At 41.8% G+C, this 19,434-nt stretch overlaps 1 protein-coding gene across 1 annotated transcript in view; it reads left to right on the forward strand.

Moving 5' to 3' along the window:
• The first annotated feature begins 1,269 nt into the window (after positions 1-1,269).
• RPS6KA2 (ribosomal protein S6 kinase A2) overlaps positions 1,270-19,434 on the forward strand; it is a 172,564-nt gene continuing 154,399 nt past the window's right edge. Inside the window, exons 1-2 of the mRNA XM_077925835.1 lie at positions 1,270-1,974; positions 7,341-7,394. Of these exons, the coding sequence (XP_077781961.1) occupies positions 1,906-1,974; positions 7,341-7,394 (123 nt within the window). The 5' untranslated portion in view covers positions 1,270-1,905. The remainder of the gene's footprint in view (positions 1,975-7,340; positions 7,395-19,434) is intronic.

Here is a 19,434-nt window from a genome sequence, read left to right on the forward strand (position 1 = left end):
AACAACTTGATTGGAGGTACTGCTGCAGTGCATTCCAAGTGTTTATGAAGCACTAAGGATTTTTATCATGAGCTCAGCAAACTTGGTGGTTCTCTCCCCGCCCCCCCCCGCCCCATTTCACCTTATAAGTTATTTAGATGTTAGAAACCTTTTTCGGCTTCGTTAAAAAGCACGGGAGGTGTTCACAACTGCACAGCAGACATCTGTGTTAATTCTATTGCAAAGAGATAGGCCAACAAGGTTCGATCATTTAAAAACGTGTTGTTCAGGTTCTTTTAGCAACAATGATCTACAAAGACGCAACTGATAACATTTGGCAGACCCTTTGATTGAACTCTAGTGACACTGGAATTGGTATTTACGGCAACTTCATGCAATCTTGCATAAATGTTGATATATGCCATATTTTGGTCTATAGTACAAATGGTGTAGAATACATCCCCCTGTAATACTGCTGGCTCAGACAGTTTGGGTGGGCATGGTGCCCTGTCCTTTAAATCATCTGCACCCGGCTGCAGGTCACATTTCTGTTCCATTACTGAAGGTTTGCGTTCTCCCCCTCTCTAGTGCTGGGCTGCATTTTTCACTCCATTTCTTATTAAAGTGGAGCACAAAGTCCGTTTCTCTCCATGCAGTGATGGTCCCCACTGATGCATGGGGATTGGATACTGTTGGCACTGTAGCATCACTAGCGTGAGTATACGGTAATTGAAGGGAAACTAGAGGTATAGATAGATAGATAGATAGATAGATAGATAGATAGATATAGGAATGGCCTTGAGAAGAGTGCATAGACTCCCAGAGTGGCTGAGGCAACTCAGATGGGTGGGGTACAAATAATAAAATCATTGTTATCATCATCATCATCACCATCATCATCAATATAATAATAGAGAATATGGCAAATAAGATGGGGAAGATGAGAAATAAGCAGACCATCCGATATAGCTGTTTGCTGATCTCACTCTCCAAGGATGTAGGGCTTGCCTATGGGTATTGCCAGAACAGGGAAATAATAACACACCACACGGCTCTCTCCCACCTCTGCAAAAGGATAGAAGCTGAGGGAATCACTGTTTAGTCTGGAGTCGACAGACTGTTTCGTGTTTGGGCTGCTTCTCCCTCCCCACTCCTTTTTATCTAGCTCTCCTGCAAATGCACGGAGGCTTTTGTCTGCCTCCCTCGCCCTGACACATTTGAAGCGAGCTCCCCTTCCCTCTCTTCCCCTGTCCGCCCCTCTCGCCCCCTTCTTCCCTCTCCGCAGTCAGCCCTGCGGCAGGCAGGGAAGGGGCTCCCGGCTCGGCCCTTCCGCCTTCCTCGGGGCGGGAAGCAGAGGCCCCGCGCGACGCCTCCCTGCAGCCCGGTGCGGCGGATGCAGCAGTTGCTATAGCAGCCTCCGCTTCGCGCGGCCGTCTCCTCAGGCTCAACTTTCACCCGCTTTTTTGTGCGAGAACGAATTGGGAGGGAAAACACACACGTAACGGTGGGTTGAGGGAGGAGAGAAAGACTGAGGTAAAACGTAGTGGAGTTGAAATGCTGCTAAGGAAGCTGTTCTCCTGCCAACAAAGTCAATTTGCAGCGCAGGGCTGTAATTACCGCCCCCCCCCCGCCGCCGCCGCCCGCTTCTCTTTCAGACGAGCGCTGTGAAGCAGAAGCAGCGGCAGCTCCTCACAGACTCTCCCCGGGCAGCTTAGTGGCTGTTCCAGAAGCCATTGCTTGGAGAGCCCGCGCTCCCGCTCCCGCCCCGCCGCCAGGCGCCCTCAAGTGGAGAGGCGCCTTCCCTCGGGACTCCTCTCTTCTTCGGGAGCGGGCTATCTTCCTTCCCGCCTTTGCTTCTGCTTCCCTTCTCGTCAAAACTCCTCCAGCGCGCTCTCTCCCTTGCAGACAAGAGAAAAGTCCTCAGAGATGCCAATTGCCCATTTGCTGGAGCTATGGAAAAAGATAGAAGTGGAAGTGGAGCCTATGGAAACGGAGGTGAGCAGCCTAAGGCAGCGCGCGGCAGCTCCCGAGCGCCTTGCATGCAGGAGCAAAATGGGGTCAGGGACGCTTAGGAAGCTGGTTTCTCTCTTTGAGGGAACTTATTTGTGTGTGTGGGGGGGGGGAGACTTATCCGAGCCCAAGGGGAAAGAGTGAACACCTGTCTGGTCAGTTGGACTTTAAAGATGTGTATCTATTCTCCCCCCCACTCTCTGCGTGACGTATGCAGAGCCACTTGTTGATACACTTCGAGAATGGGAAGGGGAGGAAGGAAGGGAGCCTTGTGACTAGTTGTTCACAGGCACATGCAAGAAGCGGCTCAGATTTAAGGAACTGGCACGCGCTGTTTGCGAGCTTCTGGCCTCTGCAGTGCAGGCAGGCAGCTTCAGCTTCGCAGGATTTCTGCATTAGTCCTCGGAGACCAGCCCTACGTGTGCGATTCACAAAGTTGGTGCCTTGTGTTCATCCAGCACCAGAGACAGCTGCATATTGTTCCTCTACGTTCCCTTTTTGTGTAGGGGCTTGCCTTTCCCTGCGACCACAAAGAGATGGCCCTTGCCTTAGTTAGGACTGAGCAACTCATAGGATAGCAAGGTTTCTGTTTGGTGTAAAGTTGCCTGTACTGGGAGTCTGGGACAGTTTGCATCTTTTCCTTTTGTTGTGTAGCACCACTAACAGGTGCATGGACAGTTGCCATGCATATGTGCCCTCAGAATTACATAGAGTTGTGATCGACCCTCTTCCTTAAAAGTAAATAACAGTGAACAGTAAATATCCAGACTTGATAGTTTAATTTCCTTCTTCAACAAGTGTGTGTGTTGCCTTCTGTCACCCTCCACACACAAAGGAAGAAACTAGTGATTGGTTCTCTTTTTATGCCACTTGTTTGGGAGACTGCACTTCATTGCTGCCTCTCTGTCAAAATGCAATACATTCAGTTGCATGTCCTCATGACACTGTTCAGTAATTTATATGAAATTACCTGTTTCTCTGAGCTATCAGCATCACACAAAGCTACTTTGATGACCTGAAAGTTCCTTATCACAGAATGCTTTTTAAATGGGATGCATATTAACACCTAACAGTGCAACAGATTAATAATATTGGGGCTGCATCTGATACCTGAACTTACAATAAGTGCCTTTTATCATAGGTAACAAGTTGGCTATGCTACAGCATCTTTACTGTGTTTCTGCAGGCAGATATACTAGCTAAAATGTTCTGGAAGAGAGGTGGATGAATATAAATTTCGCATCCCTCTTATTCTGGTAGCAGTCATAGAGGACTTTACCAACTAACCTTAAGCTTGTAGATGTCACTGTTTGATGTATAAAGCAATTGTGCACAGCACAACTGTAGTGAGATTCTGACTGAGCAAGTGATCTCAAGACCACAATATTCATACTCTACAGCAGTTCAGTGGAATGTGATGGTAACACTGTAGAGAATACAGGACGACAGCCTGACTATTTCAGATTATTTTTTTCTGCTTCAGTCATTCATACGTTGAATGGTTGAAGTAGCCTTGTCACCACAGCATTAAAACATGTATGAAAATAAAGCAAACAATAATTGGGCAGGAAAAAAACCATTTTTAAAATAATGTTAACAAGCCTTCAGTATCTTGTGAATATCAGATACACAAAGCAGTGCCATTTAGCTTTTATAGGGTTTCAAAGGAACTGGTTTATGGGTGTCTGTGGACTTCAAGGTTCTTTGGCTGGGACAGTGATCACCACCACACAATGTTGGTGGGTGCCATTTTTCATTCTGCTTCATCTTATTTATTTTAAATCACCATCTCTGACTCAAAAACATTAAGGTAGTTACACCTCTTCTAAAATGGTGCATGACACCTGCTGGCACTACATGATGATGCATGGCTGTTTACAATTTTTTTTCAGTACTAACATTAAAATACTAGATTTAAAGCCAATCAAAAAAAGGTTTAATCTGTTAATCTAATTCATTAATCAAATGTAGCATCCCTAGTCCTAATATCCCTAGTGAGATATTGGATTCGATTGTTGGGTCAAGAATGTCCACAAATATAGAACTTTGGGGGTATAGTGTTGTTGTGTGTACTGCATGATCAAGGAAATCTGCAGTCCTGTTTTACAGGCAAGAATGAGACATGAATGGGGTATTAATTTTAACATCAGAATTCAGCTTCTACCATTATTCATATGGTATAATACCTTCTAATGAGCTATACCTAAGCAACAGATGTGGCATTTGGGAGGTTTGTCCTTTTAAAACCCTAGCCCAAATGGTATGAGCTATGCTCAAAACTGGTTGTGTTTTATGTTCTCCCTCAGAGAAAGATTTTGTTGTTTTCCAGCTTTACAAAATACAGTCTGTCTTGATTTCAAGTCAACAAGATTATTCATAATCTTGTAATGTTAATTGAACAAGTCTGTTCTCGATTATTCACCCATACTTTTGCATACCCCCCCCCCCGTAATTATTCAGACATAAGCATGCTTACTTAGGAAGCGATTCCCACCAAAAAGGGATGAGACTTCACAGTAAACATGTTTTAAGACCTTTGGATGTTTACATACAGGGGTTTAGCACTGTAAATAGGTTGTTGAGATATTACAAATTGATCATTGGTAAACAGTTTGGTTTATTTATTTATTGGATTTTCACTGGAAAGGGTAGGTCTGAATTACATGTGGGTGAAAACATGAGTTGGCATTTTGACAACAGTGTTTTGTGGATGGATGCTGCAAAAAACGTGCATGTACACAGAATGCCCACCCCACAAAAAATACCCATTTGGAAGTACCCTTTGTATCTTTTCACGCATGCTGCTTTCTCTTTATTTTTATATCTTATCTTCCTTTGACTTAATTGGAATATTTTCTTAAATAAATGCATAAATTACAGGCTCATGCACATAAAAACAAACTTCTATTGAGTACTTTATACTGTTCTTACAAAAGAAACAGGTGTAGATGCAATATCATACCATATCCAGGAGGCAAAGATTGTGCACGTATCCCAACCCCTACAAAAAGTGTACACTCCACTAATGTTAGCTAATTCATTAATTATTCCATACATTCATTACCCACCCTTCACAAATGATCCTAGTGTGGATTACACTGTATTAAAACAGTACAACAGTAAAATACACCAAATACACAAATAACGAATCACTAAAACAACAGTGCAGCCAGTAAAGCTATTAAAAAAGGATGAACGGTAATCAGATGTTTTTAAAAGTCTGGATAAAAAACTATGCCCAAAGCTTCTTGGGTCTGGGGGCCACTGAGAAGACATGGGGCTACCAAATGTCTGGATCTTCCCAGACATTACTGGAATTTCAAAGGTGGAATTGATGTCTAGGGGGAATTTCCAAAAGGTAGCACTTTGTCCTGGATCTTAGGCAAGTCAATCGAAAAATCGCATTTTTAGGGGTGTCCTGGTTTTTACTTTTTGAAATATGGCAACCCTGTCTTACATGGTGCCATCCCATAGACCTCTGAGGGCACTGGTATTTCCAATGAGGTCTCCTTTGCCAATGTTTATTTCCAGGCTGGTTTATAAAGAATGAGGTGATCTTTCAGGTATTTTGCGACCCAAGCTATTTATACAGTATGTCAGTACCTTAACTTGTCCCTGAAAACAAATAGGCTACCAGTGCAGTTCTAGCAGAACTAGTGTAATATAAGTCCTGCTAGCTGTGCTAGTCTGCAGTCTGGCAGCTGCATTTTGCACTAGTTGTGCCTCCAGTCATATTCAGGGGAAGCCCCACAAACTGTGCATTGCAATAATTCAGTCTAGAGAACCCAGGTCATAGATCACAGTTATCAGGTCATCCCTTGATGGCACTTTCATAGAATTGTAGAGTTGAAAGGGACCCTGAGGGAATCTAGTCCAAGCTCTTGCAATGCAGGAATCTCAGCTAGATCATACATGACAGATTACTATCCAACCTCTGCTTTAAAACCCCTAAGGAAGGAGAGTCCACAATGTCCTGAGGTCTGTCAAACAGCTCTTACCATCACAAAGCTTTTCTTTTGGTGCTGAATCGCACAGTTGATACTAAGACCTCTAGATACTTTTCACATGCACTACTGGAAAGCCAGGCGTTTCCCATCTTATATTTGGCAGCTGGTATTTCCTGCCTAAGTGTTGAACCTGATATTTGTCCCTATTGAAATTCATTTTGTTAGTTCTTCAATCTGCAAGGTCATCTTGAATCCTGATTCTGTCTCCTCTGGCATTGGATACCCCTACCAGTTTGGTGTCATATGCAGATTCGATGAGCATCCCCTCAATATCTTCATCCAAGTTGTTTATAAAGAAGTTGAACAACAATAGGCCTGGGACAAAACCCTGTGGCACCCCACTTATCACTTTTCCTCAGGTTGACTAGGAACCATTAGTGAGTATTCTTTGTGTTCAGTCAGTCAACCAGTTACAAATCCACCTAACAGTTATCCTGTCTAGTCCACATTTTACCAGCTTCTTCACAAGAATACCATGGGGCACTTTGTCAAAAGCCTTACTGAAATCAAGATGCAATATGTCCACAGCATTCCCCTGATCCAGCAGGCTAGTAAAGCTATCAAAAAAAGAAATGAGATTTGTATGGCATGACTTACTTTTTAGAAACCTATGCTGCGTATTAGTAATCAAGGCATGTTTTTCTAAGGACTTACAGACCCACTGTTTAATTATCTGTTCTAGGACTTTTCTTGGAATAGACATCCAGCTGACCAGTCAGTAATTACCTGGATCTCCCCCCCCCCCCCATTTTGAAGATGGAAACAACATTTGCCTGCCTCCAGTCCACAGGGACCTCACCTGTTCTCCAAGAATTCTCAAAGATTATAGAAAGATGCCCTGAGATTACATCTGCAAGCTCCTTTAGTACCCTTGAGTGCAGCTCATCAGGCCTTGGAGATCTGAATTCATTTAAAGTAGCCAAGTGCTCCCTTACTACCTCTTTTTTATCTTGGGCTGCAGTTCCTTCCTTGCATCATTTATTCTGTCATCACCATGTTAGGCACTGACAGGCCTTTGATTCAGTCTTCTTCAGCAGGGTCTTCTTATGAACCATGAACCAGTTATTGGCTCTTATCCTAATCTACCTCACAAGGATACCGTTTTGAAGAAGGGCAAGATAAAAACATGACAGATAAAATAATATTGCTATGATCACTCACCGATTCTGTGTTGTTTTTAGCCACTGAATGAAATAAATCCCCTTATATGCAATAATGTTACGATAGCTGGGGGGGGGGGGTTGTTTAAAAAAAGAACAATTTATGTATTTGATGTGCAGTTTAATGGTTTCTCAGATTTACAGTGTCTTCATAACATTTCTCTTCTCTCTTTTTAATTACCAGCCGGCAGCAGAAGATGCCAGCCTGGATGAGGGCTTGGATGAGTCTACAAATGAGGTAATTCCATTTGTTATGCCCACTTCATTAAAAATAAAATAAAATACTGAAGATGCTTAGCACTGGTTATGTTTTTAGAAATCTTGGGGATTTCTATTGAGGAAACATGTATATGTGAGCGAAGTCTCTAGCCAGGATCGTGAATTCATCAGGGAGCTGGACTTGAGGGTTTTGTACTTGGCTCTGGGCAGAGACCAAAAAAGGATCTCGTTGGTACACTGGCCCCCCTGCAGCCCAGCTACTTCCTTGACTATGCTAGTGGAGGGGGTCTCTGGTGTGGCATTGGATAATCGCAGGACATAAGTGCTGAACATCTTCAGTATCCATGCAATCCTGCTTTGCCTGTCCAGCGCAGGACTTCATGGTTGTGTGGGGCTTTCTCAGTACACCATACATCCAATGCATAATGCAGGTCATACCCTAGATCTGGTTTTTGTTACACAGGGGATTGGGAAGGATATGTTGGTTCTGGGGTGTGTGGGGGTGTAATCCATTGGTATGCACAGATCACTTCTTGGTGAAGTTTGGTTTGGTTTGGTTTGGGTGTGACTTGCACACCCTGCAGGGGAGGGAGAACAGTTAAGCTGAAGGATTTTTGAGCACTCGGGGGGGGGGGGGGGACTTTCCAGGCAGTATGACAGATGCTTCTGTTGAAGCCCTAGTTTTACTGTGGAATAGTATGATGGAAAGGGCCATTGACTTGAATCCTCAGAGAGTCTGAGAAGTTCATTGGGTTTCTGAGGAGCTCCAAGCGATGAAACAGGCCAGTTAATGACTAGAGTACAAGTGGCACAAGAGGTACAAGCACACAGCCATGCCTAACCTGTGGCAGTGTTGCTACAAAGAAAATATATCTACCTGCCTCTGTTGCATCCTATGAATTGTCCAGCACTTCATCATTAACAATGGACCATTCAATAGCCTGCTGTGAAAGGTTTGTGAGGCTCTGTCTACCTGTTAGAACCATGAGTCACAGTGCTGCTTGGCTTCATTCAAATAAGACTTCATAAAGTAAGAAGGTTAAGAAGTGATTACTGGACATTAAGAATGAATCAGCATTGATAAATAATGCATTTTCTTCATTTGGATGTTTTCTGAATACATATTTTTGTAGTACGCCAATAATATATGAACTTTCATCAAGGCTGGCAGTAATCTCCACTCCAGTCAGAAATGCACTTTTGGTACTTGGAATAAATTATGCAGATCATGGTTTGCATTAGTTTACATACCAAATTCAAATTACAAAACTCTCTTTCAAAATATATTCCTCTCTGATGAGTTTCAGGTGGCACTTAAAAGCATTAGTCTTTCACATAGCCTTTGGTGAGGCAGATAAAGGATGTTCTCTGCTACTCAAGGTTTTTAAATGTCTTATTTTTGTCTATTCTGAGTGTTAAGCTATTATGCTGATATTAATTCTAGGGTGCTTTAAAAAAAAGTAAGCTGCCTGTTGTACACTTTTATTTTGGAAAGGCAACATCTGAAATATTACACATTAATAAAGGTTTCGAGGTTTCAAAATGCAGAGAACCTCTTTCAGCTCAGCCCTGTGCATCTCTCTACTCAGCAATTAAGTCCCATTGAGTTTAGTGGGGGTTACTGCCAGGTGAATGTGTGTATGATTACAGCTAGTAGTGCCATCAACGCAAGACTTTGGGGCAGGCAAATAAGCCAGATGGCCCCCAAATGCAGCAGGGCTGGCTTACCACATTTTGAAGTAAGTGAAGCAATGCATATTACTATATAAATAGTGCCCCTCATAAGATAGTGATGATAAGTTCTAGCCTTTTTAAAGAAACCAATAATGGGCAAATCATTAGGGCATCTATCCAAGAACTCTTAAAGAATTCAAACATGTCCTCTTTTTTTGGTGATGCATAACTGGTCACCAAAGCCTTCATGAAAACAGACCAGAATGACAAGCATTCTTTTTTATTTGGACTGGCTATCTGCACAAGACTACTACAGTACAGCTAAAAAGTGGGGTCGTAATGAGAGATGCAGCAATTGCTTAAAAAAACAAATCAGCAATCAAAACCTTCACAGTATGCATTTAATCTACAGGTGTTTTAGGTTAATGTTTAATTAGAGGAAATACAAAACAGGTCAGGCAATATATGTCATGAAAAACATTCCATCCTTATGAATAAAGACACATGCTTTTCCTTCTTGTTTCTGTTGTCATGCCAACAATAATCTATTCAAAACAATTCTCTGCTTGTGGAATATACTAAACTCAAATCAACCCTAGAAGTGTCCTTGTAGAACACTTAGGCATTTTCCATTTACAAGCTAAGGAAACCTAGAACAACAAATGTCTGCCCTATTTAATCATAATTTGATACTGATATTTTAAAACAACTTTAATGATTACATAGATGAGAAGAGGTGGTGACCTATAATCAGTCTGTTTTCCTCCCCCACCCCAGGCTCATTTCAAACAACTGATATTGGTCAGGATATATTAAGCATCTACTGACCTATGTTCCCTTCCATTATAATGTCAGCTGCTGACATTTCTACTCAGTTCTCCATTGGGGCTATGCTGCTGAGACTTGATTACCTTGATTTGACATGATAGAGCTGTCTATACTGTTGCCTATGCACATTAATCTAATTGACTTCAACTAAATGTGAATTTATTGCACATCTTGCTTGTGACATATGCACTTCTGGGAATCAGTGTAAACTCTTGAGTTTCAGTGTAAAATAATTCTAGATTGAACCATATTCACATACATATCTGGTATGGTACGGTTTATTTATATACCACTTTTTAGTCCAAAGCCCACCAATGTAGTGAACAATGTTAGTACCTATCAGTGGAGGTTCCTTTGCTGGTCAAAGTGGGACATAACTCTCTTAAGATTCTAAGCCCATCCAAAACCACCAAAGCCACCGTCCAATCTTTCTCCTGCCAACCACGACTAATACATTTCCACTGACTGAGAGGCTTGCTAGATACTTATGCCCATCTTCTCTTTTTAGATCATGAAGCTTACTTCTGGACCCCTCCTAAACCAAGGTTAGACACTTCTTAATTTAGTTAGGCATTAAGTACTTATCCAATGCCATGCCTTCATGTCCACACCTTTGCAAGATCTTGACATGGAGCAAGTTCCATTTCCTGTAGCACAGCAGCCTCTGGAGGCACAGCAATGTCCTTAACTAGTTTGCCAGCAGCCTCTGAATTCAGCAGACCACACTTAACATGAGCCTGTGATTTTTAACTCAAGTTCAGACATTAACCCCCCCCCTCATGTTTTCATATTATGTGTGAATTCAGTTTATGTATCTTACAAATACTGAACTCTGGAAAGTCTTATAAAACTAAAGCAATTACCTAGTTACAGACCTGGAAAAGACCCTGATGTTGGGAAAGATGGAGGGCACAAGGAGAAGGGAACGTTAGAGGATGAGATGGTTGGATAGTGTTCTCGAGGCTACCAGCATGAGTTTGACCAAACTGTGGGAGGCAGTGGAAGACAGAAGTGCCTGGCGTGCTCTGGTCCATGGGTTCACGAAGAGTCGGACACAACTAAACGACTAAACAACAACAACAACAAGAAGTTACATACCTTAGTTTATCATAGGGGGCTAACAGAAGTTCCGTTGGCACAAGGATTTATGTTTGCACAGTGTAGATTTCTCTCCCTTCCCTCTCCTTGTGCACCCCCACACCCTCCACAAATCTCCAGAGGATTGGGAGAAGCCCCAAGACAGATGAGGCATGAGGAGAGGAGAGGGAGGGGAAGTTCTGGTGTGCAGGCAAAGTCCCTTGTGGTAATGGAACTACTTTGTTGGATACCACCTATGAAGTTTAGTTAACTAAATCTGCTAACATGTGCATATGAGGAAGACAACTGCAACACATGTGAACGTCATCCAAAAGAAAGAAAACTTTTTTTAATTTATATTGTCTTTGTTTTATATGAAGTGCATTTTTGTCATAGCAGGTATCCATTCTTTCTCACCCAGTAGAGCAGAACTTCCCAAACTTCTCACATTGGTGACACACTTTTTAGACATGCATCATTTTGTGACACAGAATTCGGTTTTACTAGCAAACTGGAGATTAAACTAACCCCTTTCCAGGAGCGCAGGGAGTGTTCCTGTGACATACCTACACACTGCAGCCGACACATTAACGCGTCGCGACACACAGTTTAAAAAGCTCTACAGTAGAGAATGTTTCTTCTAAGATCTCTCGCTTCTTTCAGATGCCTTTTGAAAACTGTATTGTTTAGGCAGGCGTTTGCAATATGGTTGTTCTCTATTTATTGATAATTTATTGATTTTTTAAAATGTTATTTTTATGGATGCTTTTTGCTGATTTTATTCTTTTGTGCTGCATAGTGCCTTGATATATTTTTATGAAAGTGTGGATTATAAACGCACACAAAATAAATAAGTAAGATAGTGCTTGCCATCTGCATTGACTGGGGTACTTTTAAAATTGGCAATGCATTTTTAAATTACCTTGGAGCACTTTTTAAATCCACGCTACAGCTGCACTCCCTCTATTATTGAACTAATAATGAACACTGTGATTGCCAGTAGAACTGGAGCCAAAACAAGAGGGAGTATTCACATCCTCTAGGGAGCCCTAAAGTTTGTAGGAGGAGATTTTTTAAAAAATGCGAAGAGGATTGAACATAGTCAGTATCTGCATAATGTTAAGGAACAGTTGGAAAAGAAAATTGGGTGTGGGTATGGAAAGCCCTGCTTCATTGCATTAAAACAGGTGTGGGGAACCTTTGGCCCTCCAGATGTTGCTGAACTACAACTCTTGTCACCCCAGTAAGCATGGACAATGACCAGAGCTGATGGTAGTCATAGTTCAGCAACATCTGGTGGGCCAAAGGTCCCCCATGCCTATAGCTATAGCTTATAGCAAGATTTCCCAAACTTTCCCCAGCTGTTGTTGGACTACAGTTCCCATCATCCCTGACCACTGGTCCAGCTAGCTAGGGATGATGGGAGTTGAAGTCCAAAAACAGTTGGAGAATCAAGTTTGGGAAACCCTGGCATATACTATAATTGAGGAGGGCATGGGTGACTAGCTAGAACCCTGAACAGGAACATTCATGTTAGGGGTGAAGAGAATAGACATTTTGTTGCAGGTCTCAATTATCTAACAAACTGAGGGACTAAACATTGTAGCTGGAATTCAGAGTATTTTTAAATAATTGACATAAACTGGTAATGTTTACATACAGTATAAAGTTGCACTTACAATATAAAAATTACACTGTCTCTATTTTTATGTGCCAAAGGAAATAACATTTGAAGCTTTTAGGATGAGATTAATAATGTTCTCAGTTTACTTTTCAGCTTGAGTTACATAAAAGGTTTGAAGTTTAACTAAATTATTACAGCTTATCAACACTAATTTGTTCTTGAAATTGAATTTTGTGAAGCTTTTCTATTTTAATTTCCTTGGGTCTATTTTCATTCATGCATGCATTTTATTTATTTATTTATTTTCTGTACCGCCCTATACCCAAAGGTCTCAGGGCAGTTCACATAAAATATCGAATACATAAAATCAAAACAAAAATAACAACCCGATAAAAAAAACCACCCTCTTGTTAAAGCAATTGCAGTGGTGCAGTGGGTCTGTATGTTAACTGGACGATTGGTGGTTTGAGCCCAGCCAGGGATGGCTGTGGCAGGATTCCTGCATCGTGGGGCGTTGGATTAGATGACCCTTAGGATCCCTTCCAATTCTACGATTCTATGATTCTATACACCAATTGTGAACATATTTTTCAAATGTGTAGTTTAGATCCTGATGCTTACCTCCAGGGGCAGCCTGTCCCATTTCATGAAAGAGGAATGTGCTGTCTCCTGCCGCCACCCCCAGTCACCGCATTTCCTGCAGTCATGCCTCACCCCCACCCCACCACTGCCACCGCCAAAAAAAACCCCAAACCCTCTTGCCAAAATTTGTGTATAAACACACACATAAATAATACTTAGAGTAAGTTGCTTCCAATATAGGCATATGGAGCATAACCAAGGGTTAGTGATTTTCAGCAGCCTCTATGTTGGGGCTCTAATGTTATTCTGACCCCCAAGTTCCATTAATTTCAATGGGAGTCGTGTTACGCCGAACATGCTTATAAGGATAAAAGTGCAACTCAAGCCACTCAGAGTTGCAACCTTCTGTTTCAACATTTAAATGCCCGCTGACAACTTTTCGACTCCACCAGGCAAATAAGAATGCATCTTTCCACAATGATTAATTGATGTCTGTTTTTTACTGTATGGTTTTTACTGCCTTATTTTATGTTTGCTTTTGTTGTGAACCACTTTGATATATTTTATAAAATAGCAGTATACAGTGGAACCTCAGTTGTCGAACGTAATCCGTTCTGGAAGACCATTCAACTTCTGAAACGTTCAACAACCAAGGCGCAATTGCCGGTCGGCAAAATCCATTGAAAAAATGGAGAAACATGCCTCATAAGCCGTTTAACTTCCGAGGTGCATTCGAAAATGGAAGCATTCACTTCCAGGTTGTCGGCATTTGGAAGCCGAAACGCTCGTCGAAACGTATTTTTATAAATAAATAAGTGCTAGGAAGCTATTTCAGTTCTATAAACTATGAGGAAAGATTTACTTAAAATGCAAATCCATAGATTATAGATTTTGGAAACAAACAAAAAGCTCAAATGATTTCTGTATTTTTCTTGGACTAGATGACCCTCCAGGTCCCTTCCAACTCTACAGTTCTATGATTTTTTTGAAGTAACAATGTAATTGCCTAACAACTGAAAAAGAACTGCAGGAAACAAGTAATAACAAGAAAATGAACATGCAAAGAATATCACTTTCCATAGATCTAGTCAAACACAACAGTGAATCATCTGGCAGTGCATTAAAAGGCACAAAGCTCCCTTTCTGGGATTATTGATTAAAAGGCACAAAGCTCCCTTTCTGGGATTATTGATTAAAAGGCACAAAGATCCCTTTCTGGGATTATTGATGAGGTACTGTAGTTAAAGCATTTTTCTTTGTTTAATGTTTTGCCTTGCATGACACTGTCACATTCTGGGCTTGATGAAATGTTTGTTATATATGTTTAAATAAGGAAGTTGCTGCAATTAAAATCAAAGGGGTCGATCCAAATTAAATCATGCTTTGAGTTGGAATCGTTAAAATCAACAGGACTTACATGAGTCATCATGACTAATTTAAGTCCTACTGATTTCAGTAGGTGCACTCTAAACTAAGGTTACCAGACGTCCCCGTTTCCCGGGGACAGTCCCCGGATTTACAAATCAGTCCCCATACAAAATCAATAGAAGTTGAAAAGTGTCCCCAGATTCACTGGAAAAAAATCTGGTAACCTTACTCTAAACATGAGTCCTGTATGCATCCAATCCAATGCCAGGAAAGCAAAGTCAGTCAATTAAGAATTAATGACTAAAGTGAGACAATTAAGCTTCAATGACAACAACTATTAATGTGCACCAGAGCCAGCTCAGCCATTAGGCAGACTGAGGCAGCTGCCTCAGGTGGCAGAAGCCCCTAAGGCAGGAGCCCCGCAGTCACACCACCTCCTTCACCACTGGTGCAGAAGTGGCAGCGGTATTGGCACTTACTTTGGGTGAAATTGCATCCAAAAACATTGTAGAGATCCTGCCTGAAATTGGTCGGTGGAGAAGCGAAGGTGGCAGGTATGGCGGCGGCAGGGCAGGGGAAGGTGGCACTTCCAGGATGCTCTGTCCCCAATGTGCACAGTGTTTTATAGAGTAACAATAAAAGTAGGCCTGGCATCAGCACTTGATAGTGGTGTAGTGGAGGGAGAACCCTGAGGAATACAGCTCCAGAACTTGTTTCAGAGCAGGAATAATTATGTTATCCGTGAGAGTGACACTGTAATTGAATGATAGAATCATGGAGTTGGAAGGGACCCCAAGTGTCTTCTAGTCCAACCCCTGCAATGCAGGAATCTTAGCTAAATCCATGACAGGATGGCATCCATGACAGATGGCTATCCAACCTCTACTTAAAAACCTCCAGTGAAGGAGAGCTCACAACCTCCTGAGGGAGTCCGTTCCACTGTCAAACATCCCTTACTGTAAGGTTACCAGATTTTTTTCAATGAATCCGGGAACATTTTTCAACTTCAATGAATTTTGTCAGGGGACTGATTTGTAAATCCAGGGACTGTCCCCGGGAAATGGGGACGTCTGGTAACCTTACCTTACTGTCAGAAACGTCTTCCTGATGTTTTATTGATGGACCTTCCTTACACTGACAACTGAAAAGTCAGAGAATACAAAAGAAGCTGAATGCTTCTTTCTGTTTCTTTGTGAGGATTCTTACTTCTTGCTAATTGTATGCCTTTATGATTAAAACATAAAGGTTGTGTGTCTGTGGGCTGAAGGCCTTTTGTTAAAGGTAAGAATATTCACATGTTGAACCTCTGCAGCCACAATCCTTGATCAGGGATGGACACACATATCTCCCCAGCTGAAATGCAGCCTGCTGACAGTTGCGTCACCCTTTGTCGAATCACAGAAACCGAACAGCCAAGTGGCTCCGGTTGGCAACGCTGCTGGAAATAAAATTCACCAGATGCCATTCAGAACTGAGTAGCTGCTTGACTTCTTGTCCAAGAAGTACCACGGCGTAAGTTTCCTTGCTTGCAAGGGATAGGGAAGAACTGGCAGCTGCAGCACTTTTGCTGACAGGCAGGCGGAAGTGTTCATGGGCACTGGAGGGCAGTCAGTGCTGGTACCAGGCCACGAAAGGCAGCCCAAACCTGGAGCTGAGCCCGACAAAACTTGAGGTTCCCGTTCCAATGAATGTACATAATCTGAAATTCAATATGGGAAGACAATAGAGGGAGAGGAAGGAATATTTCTAACTCTGTAAATTGAATCATGGATTCCCAACTCTTGAAAAAAAGAACCAACGTCTCATAAAAAGCCCCATGCCTCTCTTTATTATTTAATTTTATTTAAACAATTTACATACCACTTAACTACAATACTCTCTATGTGGTTTGCAAGGATACAGTACAGTGGTAACCTCAGATTACATATTCTTCAGGTTACATACGCTTCAGGTTACAGACTCCCCTAACCCAGAAATAGTGCTTCAGGTTAAGAACTTTGCTTCAGGATAAGAACAGAAATCAGGCTCCGGCGGTGTGGGGGCAGCAGGAGGCCCCATTAGCTAAAGTGGTGCTTCAGGTTAAGAACAGTTTCAGGTTAAGTATGGACCTCCGGAACGAATTAAGTACTTAACCCGAGGTTGTTGTTGTTTAGTCGTTTAGTCATGTCCGACTCTTTGTGACCCCATGGACCAGAGCACGCCAGGCACTTCTGTCTTCCACTGCCTCCCGCAGTCTTCCACTGTGGCTCCCGCAGTGGTACCCGAGGTACCACTGTACAAAAAAAATAAATATCAGTTAAAGATATAGTATAGAATCAAATTCCAATTAAAATGCCTGCTGGGATTTTAAAAAGCCTTTTGGATGATCTCTTTATTCAGAGTTGCTTGTCAGATTTTCCTCTGTAGGGTACTCCTGACTTTATGTGGGGGTCATCTGAATCCAGAGGTAGGCCTTCTGCTGTCCAACCATTCTTTGCAGCCAGTGCCTCTGGGTGCAAGTGAGCTCTGAGAACACTGTGACTGCTTGGAAATTTACTGCCTAGGTAGAAAACTAGTTCCTCACTTATTGCTTAGCTCACGTATGAAGTAAGCGGCACTGCCACCAAGTGGCATTTATTTAAAAGGCACAGAAATATTTGAAATTGTGACACTTTTACAACATGAAGATTTCTCAAGCTGCCAGGAAAAGCATGGACTTCCTTCATTAAATACCCATGGTATCATGAGTGTCTTTTTCACCCTGGATGCATCAGGAATGGTACATCACATCCTCAGTGTATGCCCCTCGGTCTTCCAGCACTGCGGTCTTATTCATGTTTACTCAAAAGTATGCCACATTCAGAGGGGGGGGGGGGCAACCTTGCAAACAGGACTTGTTTGTTTTCTCTGGAAAGTGAAGGGTTACAGCAACAAACAATTGAGCATGCACAAAGTTGGCAAACTTTCGTTTCTTGTTCCTGCCAGTCATGCAAACTAGGCAGGGATAGTTTGTAATCAATCTTGGTTTAAATTATTAAAATATTCAAGTTTGTTGGATAGAAGTCAGGGCTCAAAATGTACTTGGGGGCTTGCTAGATTTGATTTATGAACTATTTTTGAGTTTTGGTGGCACCATGAGGCCTGAAGGCATATTAAATTAATGTATGTAATTATATGAAGTAAATTGCTTCTTTGTTTATTAGGGAAAATGCATTGCAAATATCTCAGAAGAAGAAAAAGTAAGAATAATAGAATCTGAGAGTTGGAAGGGAGCCAAGGGCCATCTAGTCCAACCCCCTGAAATGCAGAAATATCAGCTAAAGCATCCACGACAGATTAGCATCCAACTTCGTTTAAAAACCTCAAAGGAAGGAATCTGTTCCCCTGCCAAACAGCTCTTACTGTCAGAAAGTTTTTCCGAATGTTTAGTTGGACTCTCCTTTCTTGTAACTTGAGAAATTGGATTATTTATTATGTATTCTATGAATTTTGGGGATAGATTAATTGACATTGATTTTTCAGAGTTTCATTGTACAACCTTATACACATCTACATCTGCTTTTGTAAATGCATACAGTGGTACCTTGGCTTATGAACTTAATCCGTTCTGGAGGTCCGTTCTTAAACCGAAGCATTCTTAAACCAAGGTGTGCTTTCCCATTGCAGCGGGGGACTCAACTTACAAATGGAACACACTCAACAGGAAGCGAAACATGTTCTTATTCCAAGGCAAAGTTGACAAACCAAAACACCTACTTCATGGTTTGCAGTGTTCTTAATCCAAGTTGTTCATAAACTAAGCTGTTCTTAAACCAAGGTACCACTGTACAGTATATGATTGCAACCTTGACAGCATTACTCACAAGTTGTTTTCAGCAGCATGGTAACCTGATATTTCAGGACAAACATGACAGTTTTCACATCTTATATTTTTGTGGAGAATAGTACTCTTAAACTCTTAGTGTTTAAAAAAACCATATAAATTACTAGATTGTAATGGGTGGGTATATAGTTTTGTAATGAAACTATTTTTTGCTTGCAAAGTCAGTGACCTAATTGTGCAGTAACTTTACCTGACAGCAGAGGTCACTCTTGTTTATCAAAATGAGAAACCTCATTCTAAATAAGCTATACTGTACTGTATTACTTTAGCTTTATAATTTTGAGACCTGGGTGTCCCCTACTCCTCTGATACTTTCCACTCTCTGAAGAAGTGGGACATTCATGAACAGCAGACAAATTGTGTCTGGTTCACACACAACCTGACTGCAGTGGCATGCATGTATGGTTCTAGGTTCTGGTTCCAACCACATAGAAAGATGGGAGTGGGGGATCCCATATTAAAAGCAAAAGGAGGAGTGTAAGTGCAGCTAAATGTTCCACAGTTGCCAGTTGCTTATTGCCTTGCAGCCCCTCTCTTTTCTCAAGTGCTTTTCTCTTTTCATGACCATTTTTTCTGTATTGGTGCCCTGACCTATGGGGTAGGGATAGGATTTTGCACTCCTTGCCCACAAAACCTTTTTGGCCTCTAGTCACTCTTTCTAGTGTGATTTACATACCGGTAGTTCTCTGTTTAAATGCACAGTGCTGATTTTGTCACATCTAATCTGGCTCTAGGCTGACCTGATTCCTAAACAACCTAGATTTAACCTACCTGAGCAACAATCTCTGCCACAACCTCAGGTGCTCCCAGGCATATAAACAAGCCCATAGAAGACACAGATATCATAGAAATGCTGTACTTGGAATGATGGCTCTCAGTAAGGCACATACCGGTAAATGAAATCGGTCAAACACAAACAACTTATATAGAACATGTATGTATACATTGCCATCATCATTCTGATTATGGTATGCTGCAAGCAGAAAATATGAGAAGACCAGATCTCAGAGGTATAGGATGAGTTAAGGCATGTAATGAAGACTT

This window comes from Podarcis muralis, chromosome 3 (genome assembly GCF_964188315.1).
Source record: "Podarcis muralis chromosome 3, rPodMur119.hap1.1, whole genome shotgun sequence".
NCBI lineage: Eukaryota > Metazoa > Chordata > Lepidosauria > Squamata > Lacertidae > Podarcis > Podarcis muralis.